This window comes from Aristolochia californica, unplaced genomic scaffold (genome assembly GCF_029961685.1).
Source record: "Aristolochia californica isolate CCGP_79_NKW_82.1479 unplaced genomic scaffold, dmAriCali1.0.hap1 SCAF_2, whole genome shotgun sequence".
Classification (NCBI taxonomy): domain Eukaryota; kingdom Viridiplantae; phylum Streptophyta; class Magnoliopsida; order Piperales; family Aristolochiaceae; genus Aristolochia; species Aristolochia californica.
In genome coordinates this window covers 35,834,391-35,845,037 of record NW_027181881.1, presented here as the reverse complement: position 1 = coordinate 35,845,037, position 10,647 = coordinate 35,834,391, and the positions used below count along the sequence as shown (strand labels likewise).

Here is a 10,647-nt window from a genome sequence, read left to right as displayed (position 1 = left end):
TTACAGCAGTCATGTTTGAAATTCCTATCAGTAAATAAGCTGGAGTTACAGGCAGTTTTTGCAATACTTCTCAATTTATTCAAGCAGATTAAATTGAGAGAGGCGGATAGCTGTTAAAAAATGCTGATATGGTGTAATAAAACAAAAATACAAGGATGAACAATGTATAATTCTTTCAACTAACATAATACAGAGTTGTAAGACAAAAAAAAAAACCTGCTCATTTCCAATTTCTCTGTACATTTTATTGTAAAAATTGACAAAACCCCAGAGACTCTTGTTAATCTTCTGAGAATGAATTAGGTACAAAAAGAATGCATGTGGATAGGTTTACCCTCAGGTAGATATACAACAAGAATGGGTTGGTGCAGCTCCTTGTTGCACCGTTTAACTATACTTCTACCAGAAAAATGATGACACCATAGAATATAATAAGAGACATTTCTATAGTTAATAAATTGAGAAAGAAGAGCCTTGCTGAACTATGTGGCACACAATTTGGTGTCACCAAACACTGCTCCAGAGGCTATGTTAATGGCTCCATTAGCATACTATACACGAAGACACCAACATCCGTGTGCAGGATTTTGTGTCCCACCTGCTATGAGGATAGGTTCATAATTCAGTTTGATTTGGAAGCATCTTCGCAGATGGCTCTTCATGTGTCCTCTGTGAAAGCTCTGTATATGAAATCACGGAAGCGTTTGGAGTATTGCTTTGGGTCAACAGCTGATATTGAGGTAGGGTCATAGTGGATGGACTTGTAGGCATGCTCAAGCTTCTTGCTTATATCGTAATCCTGGAGTATGTCAATTATGCCGAAGAACAAGACCACATCAAGCAACTCACCTGTGGGTTCCCCCATTAGAGTATCACAATCACTTCTTCTGAGTGTGAGTTCAGCCCTAGCTGGCATGTTTATGCCTAGTCTGATGGTAGCCCACCTAAAGAAAACGGAATCATTCCCTAAATATGCACATATGGTACAGGCCTTGAAATAGTACAATGAGGTATTGAAAAAATCTTGACATAGACATAGAATGTCACATTCTGATAGAAATTTTTGGATGTCATCAATAGAAACATCTTAACCATATTAAAAGTATTCCTGCAACAATTAGAACAAATTTACAGATTGTGCTATAACCAGAAATAGTTAAATTTTATCTAAAACATAATCACTTGTTAAGAATGCATTATATATAGAAGCTCTGTCATATTAGTAGAACTCAAAACAATTTTGCGAAGATTTACTGTTTTGCTAAAACTTGTACCGGTTGGGATCAATAAGAAGTTGATCCATGTCTACTCTTGAAAGACGGGGAGCTGTATCAGCTGAGTCAGATTCAGAGCCACCTGTACAAAAGAAGACCAGTTTGTAACTGTTGGTCAAGGAACTAGGTTAACAGTTCCATTAGAGAATCCAATAGGTAAAAAAATCTTGCAATAGTAATAAGTAATAACCTCTTGGAGTTCTAGTGCCAGGTGTGCGAGACTCGGATGATTCCTTCAAGAAAGAGGGTTCTCTAAAATGGAGGCCCACCAAGAGACTGTAATCCATGATCCTCTCTTGTTCAAGGAACTCACAGTCTCGGTCAACTTGCCTGTCAAAGGACAGTTTGTACAATTAATTACACTCTCAGTCTTTAAAGGAATTAAGAAATCAGATTTTAAAATTCAATCTAATTTTACCGGTGGAGCTCTTGGAACCAAGACTTCTGCAATCGAAATATGTAATTGAGGTCAAGGTCTTTGAGAGTTGTGTTTTCATCAATCTCTGCTTCAGGCTTATCTGTTGTTCGGCCATGGGAAGACCCTTTCAAGTCAAAACGCTTGTTAATGGTGTATTCAGTGCAGAACAAATTACCCATAATGACAAATCGGACCTGGCTCAGCAATACAGAAGATATCAGTCAAAACAGTATCCTACCACACAGCACATAGTGGGTTTTGTTTAATATCCTTGCTGACTACCTTTTTTTGATTGGTGCCAGTTAATTTCACACAGTGCAAGCCATAGAACTTAGTCACTAAAGTGTTCTCAAAGGCTCGGACATGATTGTAATAAGCTGGAAGCATTCTTAGGAGGACCTGCCCATGTCATGAACTGAATAAGCCAGCAAACATAGAGAACTAACAGCAAAAACAACGCAAAAACAAGCTTACTTTTACTTCAGATTTCTTCATTGTCTTTATCATGTAACGATCATCATTGGTCAAGTAGAAGAAGCTCCCACTTTTTCCTGGCGATGAAAGCTCTCTGAGGGCATCATTGCCACATATTGATAACATGTAATCAGCTGGATCCACCTTGAAAAGCTTACGAAGGGTCCTAATAAATAATACATATGAGAGAGTATTAATAAGAGAACAACAAAACTTAAGTTTTGTATGATATAAAAAGACTTTTTTTAAGGGCTGACCTGAAAACCAATGGGCAATAATCTTTCCATCTGAAGTCAGAAGACTGGTGTGGTGGAGTGTGTTTTGATCCTTCAGGCGGGAATTTTGTCCATACTTTTTCTTTGGGGTCAAAGGCTGAGGCTTTAAGATCAAGAGAAGTAGCAGGAGCACATTTTCCTACAGAGTGCCTGTACCACCAGTCCATATTGATGGTAGTGGTGAAAGAAGATTAAAAGTGCTGATAGTTTAGGTTAAGATCATACTCCCATCTCTTAAAAGATATTCATGGACTACGAAATTGGTGGGAAGTTCCAAACACCACAGGAGAGAAAGACAAAACTATGAGAAGAGTCTGAACAGCTGAGCAACAAGCAACACCAATCACTGATTCATTCACAAAGCACACAACAGATATGTTTGTTGATACAAGGGGGATTTGTTTGGCATCCGTTGATAGGCTTCGGAAGAATTTCGGGATAAACAAACACCAGTATTTGCAACAAAGCAATCTAACATTGAATTCAAATGAAATTTGAGTAATAAGTGCAAAACTAGCATTGAAGGGGGAGGGAGGGAGGGGGCAGGGGGCAGGGGAAGATAAAACAATAGAATCAATAAAGCGACTCAAAAAATGAAAAGACGGCATGAAATGGGATCTCGTTACCTGATTCCAAGCTGCAAATTGAGCATGAGTTCATAATTCTTGTGCCCTTTGGAGATGGTCTCACCCTGCTTCTTCATCTCCCTGGGGAAGTCCCTGGCATTCATGGTTCGAGCAGTCCCCGGTTCTTCAAGCCGATCATCACCATCCCTATAGTCCCCCATGTCAGAACTATCCCCATCTCCGTCCCAAATAGACCTACCATCGTATCCGCCGGTGCTCTTCCTTGGTGGCGCATCACCGTAGGATCCCCTCCTTGTTCGCCAGACGGCCTGCTTCTGCTTGAACTCCGCTTCGACTCCGGACCAATTCAGCGTCTTCTGCGAAGGCATAAGCGAGACCTTCTCCCCGGGGCAAATCTTGCAGTCGTTCAAGTCGACGGAAAAGACCTCCTGCGGATCCCAATCGACATTGCCCACGGTTGAGGCACCGGTAGAGGGGTAGTAGGTGCCGTTTTGCTCCTTGGGGTCCTTACTCCAAGTCCCGACGTAGAAGCTGCCGTCAGCCCAGAGGAATCTCCCTTCGCCCTTGGGGAGTCCCTCCTCCCAGGAGCCGACGTAACGGTTGCCATTGGTCCATATCAGAGAGCCCTTGTCCGAGATCATCCCGTTCTTCCACTGCCCCTCGTACTCGTTACCGTTCTTCCAGACGTACTTACCGTGGCCGTCCTGTACCCCACCACGCCATTCGCCCTCGTAGTAGTCGCCATTGGAGTAACTCTTCTTCCCCTTACCGTGCTTGAGGTTCATGACCCAGTGGCCACGATAAGTATCGCCATCGGAGCCGGTGTAGGTCCCAAAGCCATCCATATAACCGCTCTTGAACTCGCCCTCGTAGGTGGCCCCGGACGGCCATGAAAACTTGCCCTTGCCCATCGTCTTGCCGCGGCACCACTCCCCCTCGTACATGCTACCGTCCGCCCAGAGAAACTTACCCACACCATGCGGGAGATTGTCAAGGCACTGTCCGGTGTAGATGTCTCCATTAGAGAGAATTTTATCGGCGTGGACCAGCTCAGAGCTACCGCCGGCCTCTTCGTCGTCCGCGTGGGCTACCGACATTGAGGGAAAAATGCTCGTGCCACGTCTCTTGCCCGCTGCTTGTGTGCGCCGGACGGTAGACTCCCAGGCTTTCGCTTTCGCTTTCGCCCTCAGTTCTAGCTTGTGCATTATCTAAGGTTAGCCTCACTATCCGGTTCAATATTCCTCTACCCCTCCCCCTCCTTGATCACACAAATCTTGGCATCTTCTCTGCCTTCGTCATCCCTGCACGACTCTCCGCTACAGAGACCTCCTCCTGTAACAGGTCATGTTTTCTTTCCTTTCTCAGTTTTAGATTTCTAAGTTTTGATTGCTATTCCTTCTGGTATGGGTGACGGTATCATAATAACGAAACCCAAATAACAAAAACAAGAGAAAGAGAGGAAAAAAAAAACAGAGCTTTGTCTCTCTCCGGTCTCCTCTGCTTCCTTCGAAGTTCCAGACCAATTACGAAGGAGCGAAGAAGAAACAAAGAAAAAAAATTGTCTGCGTGTTGATGTCCCTGTTTTGTTTTCTGGGTTTGTGGGTTTCAATTTTTGGTCCAACCAGCTTGAGTCCCGGTTCCCTCGCCTAAATTGGTTATCAGACCTACCATTTGGCGAGGAAGGAGAGGTCCTGCTCGCCTTCTTATTTTAGGCTAGAAAGGAGAAGAAGCAGGAGAAACAGGACATAATTTTAGAAATGGGGCCAATGAAGGCGTACGTGATTCTGGGTCTCGTGGAGCCCACCCCTTCGGCGACCTTTTCTGATGTCTTGCGGCCTGCTCTGTGATGTCTTCCTTGCATTTAGGGCCTCCTTTTGACCTCCTCACCTTCTCCTTTCCTCCGCTCGGAAGCTGTTCCCAGTAGTTACATGGCATTCTAACGTCCGACCTCAGTCTTATTTCATTTTACAACAATTCTAACTTCTAACAACCCATTCATATACTGTATGTTAATGATCAGATTTTCTTAATCTTTTTTTTTTTCTTCTGAGTGGGCATCTCTACGAGATTAGTGGTTCTCCACCAAACTCTCTCCAGTCTTCGTCCCTGCAGTCATCCCATGTCTGTTCTTGAATTTCTGCATAATATAGAATAGCAGCAACATATCAAACAATCTTCACAAGCTTAATTATTTTTCGTGCCTCGTTCATATTATAACCTTCTTTCTCCCCCAGTTCGGCAAATCAATGGGAGTTTCAATCATCTTCCTATGGCCGTCTTTCCCCAAGTCTCTTGTCACTGTTTCGCAGATAAAAGAACCCGGAAACTAAAAATACAGATTAGTGTTGATTTAAATGGAAAATCACCTGATGATGGATACGAATTACAGTGACAGGAGAAAGAAAGCTCCCACTTTTCCCTACATGTAGGGACCGTCGACTGGGATCTGATTTTTATCCCTTTGCGTTGTCTCTCCAATGTCGGCTTTGACCAACACAACCATCCCTCCCTCATTTACAAATGGTCGTATCTGGTTTCGTCCTTTTAGCGACAGTAGAACAGTGAGGCATCATGTTATTAATTATTTTCTATATTAATTATTAGAATAAACTAATCATTTTACTCGCCCAGGTTCTAACACACTCATGCTAATCCCATAAATCCACATGAAAAATTCCATCTTCATTATCGTTATCATCCGCCTCCGCCCACCACATGCGCCGTTTTGATATTTAAATCGAACAGATCGTGTGCACTACTTGATACCCAATCAGAACTAGTTGGAGCAGAAGGATTAAACTGCACTTCTTGTAGCTCAACAAGGGGAGATTGTGACATCAACGGCCCAAAAAACTCTCTTTATTCTGTGATTTTCATTCCAATCTGAAGCTGAGCTTCCAAACGCAGGTCTCGTACCCATGCCGTGAATCCGGTTTTCTTCGTACTTCGCTTGATTCCAAAGCAAGAGTCCACTGGTTTCATCACCAACAATCATCTCACAGACGAATAAATTTTTACTTCATCTAATGCTTGAATCTTTCAAGTGGGAATCACACTCGGTGACCCGGGGGACCCTCGTCCACTCAGAGAGGGAACGGATTTGTCCCCTTTTGCAGTCGAAAGGAGGAAGTGAGGGGAAGGGCGGAAGGGGTTTCGTTACTGAAAAAGGATTTTAGTCCTAAAGTTATAAAGAGAATGGCAGATGCAGACGTCAACACAGTGAAATACGAGAGGATGTACTTGTTGAGGTGGAGTTGGGATGTCTGTGTAATTTGAGAAGAATCGTTTAATTGTTGAAATAAAAAAGGATCAGAGAGAATGATTGAATCAAGAGTGTGAGAGTGACTCAACTCTTTGTTGTTAGGATCAACAAACCCTAGTTTGTTCTTACTAATAATGTGTTTATAAACCTATGTGAAAGGACCAAATTGCCATGGTCATAATTATATTTCAAAACACCCCCAAGTTGGATGATATAAATCAAATAAGTCCCGCATGTACAAAAATATACAAAATATTGCTTATGTAATGCCTTTGTAAAAATACTACTGAGTTGTTGTGAAGACTTCATTTATGGAGTAACGATTTTATCACTTCATATTTGTAAAAATAGCATCACGTTCACCAAAGATTTCACCCACATAACCACCTCAAATGCAGTATGAGTCATTGTCCAATATTGTGCGTTTGGCCACAACAGTCTACTTTTTACTTCTCCACATCACTAGATTTTCTTCAACAGAGATATAAAAATCACTATTGGAACACTATCAAGTTTAAACCCTACATAGTCACCATAAAAAAACTTAATTTTAAGATTTTTGTTAGGTTTATATAATAAACCATTCTCTTGATACTTTTTCAAAGATCTCGAAATCCTATAGATAGTTTCACCATTTATCACTCTAAGAGACTACATAAATTGACTTATCACACTTAATGAGGAAGAAGAGGCTCATAGACCTCTTTAAGTACCATGATTTTGATAATAACTAACATAGACATTTAATGAGTTTACTCTTAAGTGTAAACATGTTAATTTCAAGATGAAAACTTATCCAAAAGAATCAACTCTACATGAAAGAGTCGAGTACATAAAGAAGAAAAAGAAGAAGGACACAATATTCAAATATTCTAGTTCTAACACTTCCATAACTTAATGGAGTCGAGCACATAACATTGTAGTAAAACATAGTCAGAAATGGCAGCAAAACAAATTTGAAAAGTTGTTGTAAGCAACAACTAGGAAGAAGTGAGTCGAATCCATACTCATAGGAAGTCGAGTATAGCAGTATTAATGGAGCACTTATACATGGAATCCACCACTCGAGAATGAAACTGAGTTGAAAAATTCTAAATTTTGAATCAAACTTCAAAAAAAATTATGAGGAGTCAACCCCATAGTGAATGGGTTGAGCCCTTGCAATCAATTGCAAAAAATGAGTTGAACCCAAGTTATAGTAAGTTTTGAATCAATTAAAAAATTGACCGTTATAGGAAATATGTGTCTATAGGAGTCGACTACAAATAGATTCGACTCATACTGAAGCTACTAAATAAGAAGGATTCAACCCAAGCTAAATGGAGTCGATCCTTGTAGGAAAAAAAGAAGATATAGGATTCAAGTCACAAAAAGGATTTGATTTCCAAAAGAATCGTTGAAGCAGACATGATTCGACCCTAAAGCAATAGAATTGACCCCAAACTTCTAAAATAAAATCCTAAGCTATCCTAGAAGCAATATCTTTTGTTGTAGATCTTCAAATTTGTGTAGACCTACCAAAATGAGAAGCAGTACAAAGTAGAATATTTGTTGGTCAGGTGTTGACTCCCATTTTGATTTTGATGATAACAAAATTTAATTGATCTGACATTGGCAAATCTACCATTTCAATTGGTATTCCTTCAAGAGACACAAATCAAGGTCTATACAAAGAACCAACAAAAACTTATCAAAGACCTCGAGCTTAACTACCATGTCAAATTCATCTTGAAGAAACACCCTCAAAAAGAAGAAGCTAAGAATTGAATACTAGAGTTCAGGTAGTCTAAAAAATAACAAAACTCAGTCTATGTAAGAGCGTGACCCCAAATCTTCAAACTTGAGGTACAATGGAAGTCTTGGAGCTTTTAGGTTAAAATTATATTATCTACATGTTTTATCGATATATATATATATATATATATATATATATATATATATATGTGTGTGTGTGTGTGTGTGTGTGTGTGTGTGTGTGTTTTAAACAAGTTAGAATCACTTAAGATCAATTTTAATCATGTTTGGAAAACATACTTGAAAATTTGGCAGTGGTTTGATTGATCAACATCTGCCAATGATTGGTCATCCAAAAATGTACAAGCGAAAAATGTAAAGCATAATGGATCAATCTGGGGTGATTAATCAATCAATTAGAACTTGACCAAACTATGCTATAAAGCATAATCAATCATCACCTATCAACTGATTGAACAACCTCCTCAAAATGATCAATCATACAAAATTTTGCCAACGAGGGACATATAGCATGATTGATCATTAACAAACCATAGATCGGTCATACATGTAATGCATTGCCAATAGGAAAACTGATTGATCGATCAGTCCTTGGACATTCATCGATCAACTTAACTTGTCAAACCTAATGGGAGGATACTGATTGATTATACCTTCGATTAATAGGTCACTTTCTGACAAAACACGATTAATTATACCTTCGATTAATAGGTCATTTTCTGACAAAAATGATTGATCATACATTCGATTGATTGATTACACTCGATTGATCAATCAATACTTCACATTGATCGATCAATGTCATGTCAACTTTTTATAAACGGACAAATAACCACTAGTTTGGCTTTGTTGGAAGATAGGGCCCAAGCCCACACGACCAAGGAAGACTCACATATTGAAGTGTATTAGAAGATGAGCCCAAGCCCATAAGACCAAGGAAGACCCATGGATATGAGAGATATAGAAGATGGGCTCAAGGCCTATATATCAAGGAGAAGGCCCATAGACCCACATACATTGATAGCAGGATGGTAAATAAAGAGTCATCTCATAGAGATGGTCTTGATGTAATTAAGCTAAAGTTCTAGGGTTAAAACCCTAAACCCTAAACCCTAAGCTCGGGGGTTTTATTGTAATAAAGTAGTTTCATAAATCTGTAAATAGAGCTTCTAATTCTTCTTCCTCCAGTTTTCTCCCAATGGGGTTTTTTCCCTTTTTCTCCATGAGCTAAATTCATGGAGTCTTGAAAATCAACATGGTATTAGAGCTTTGATGTTTTGGGCTCTGACCATGGTTTCTAAGGTTCATTCTTCGTTGTGTTCCTATTTTTAGTTGATATTTGTTTTTTATGTTTGATTTTTTTTCTTTTTCTGTTGTTATTCTCTCCGTGAACAAGTGCTAGTTCCTTAATATTTTTTTCCTTCTTGTTCGTTATAATTGCTGTCTTTCATCCTTGAAAACTTGTTTGAATTGCTCTACGGCCATGGCTTCCGCCTTGGTGTAGATGCCTGCGGCTTTCTAGTGTGCCACACAATTCTCTGCGACTTTTTTGGAGTACCATTGACCGGTGAGAGGCAGAATCATTGTCACTCTCATAAATTTCTCGAATGGCCCAGTAACGATGTCTCGGAAGAAGTTGTCGCTGGAGTTGAGGTTGTCTGCCGTCTTCTTTTTCTTCTCCTTCGGCCAATTTCATCTGCGTGTTCTCTCTGCTTCTGCTTTATGCATAAGACTTCGGAGTCAATGTACTATTAGAAGAAACACTAGGGGATATATGAGACACACTCCTGCACTGTCTCCTTGGCGTCCTTGGATATCTTCACGTTCGTCGGCAGTGCCTTTTTCATGATCCGACTCACGTTAGTGATCGGAAGGAACCTGTCCTACTCCCTCTACCAGAACTCGCTGTTAGTGTTGCTGTTATTCTGTCCCCCTGATTCGTTGCCTGAGTCTACCATTCGAAAACATTACGGCAGAAGAGTCTCTGTTGGATTTTCCAAGCCGTCTCTGCTGTCACTATGATCCCGTGTTGTTCGGGAGTGTACTGCGGGGAAGATGATATTGTTGGAAGGTCTATTCTGGAGTGAATTTTTTTTTCGAAAACTCCTCTCTATCCGAAATTGCTGTAGGAAAGTTTCCTTCCAAGCTGAGCTCTGTTGCCGTCGAGCTTCCCGAGCGCCAGCTCTGCGTTGTTGTTTTGGGAAGTTGCCATTGTCGATGTTTGGAAAGGTTCTGTTTCAATTTCGTCATTGAGATTTCTCTGCGGGATCCTCCTTCCGAACATTGTTGCTATTCGGAAAGGAAAGTTTCCTTGTTTTGAGCTGTTCACGGGAGGAAAAAGATGATTAAATATTTCCTAAGTTAAGAAAAATTATTTCAGCGCCTAAGTTCGGAAAGGTTAATTGAGTGCAATCCTGACTTGCCTGAGTCAACTCAGCGCACCCGAGTCAAGCCAGTGCCGAGTTAACCCAACAAATGTTAAGCACCTAGCCAATATTACCCAAAAGACGGGCATGGTAGGTAGCGGAAAGCCAAATACTTATGCCTAGGACCATAACATCACACCAAATGCTTCATGAGCCGACGTCCACGGCGGCCCACT

General features: G+C 40.6%; 1 protein-coding gene across 6 annotated transcripts; it reads right to left on the bottom strand.

The window, feature by feature from the left end:
* Positions 1-294: 294 nt before the first annotated feature.
* Positions 295-4,421, bottom strand: LOC137955912 (phosphatidylinositol 4-phosphate 5-kinase 6-like). Of its 6 annotated transcripts, none has more exons than XM_068803129.1 (8): positions 3,068-4,421; positions 2,424-2,591; positions 2,167-2,332; positions 1,975-2,091; positions 1,693-1,886; positions 1,465-1,604; positions 1,275-1,356; positions 295-944 (listed from the first exon to the last, which is right to left on the bottom strand). In XM_068803129.1, exons 1-8 carry the CDS (start codon positions 4,231-4,233, stop codon positions 659-661), a joined length of 2,319 nt encoding a protein of 772 aa, XP_068659230.1. In that variant the 5' UTR covers positions 4,234-4,421; the 3' UTR covers positions 295-658. The 6 variants fall into 6 exon arrangements, with proteins under 6 accessions (XP_068659230.1, XP_068659232.1, XP_068659233.1 ...); XM_068803131.1 differs by having other exon boundaries at positions 1,275-1,335; XM_068803132.1 differs by having other exon boundaries at positions 1,275-1,326.
* Positions 4,422-10,647: the final 6,226 nt, after the last annotated feature.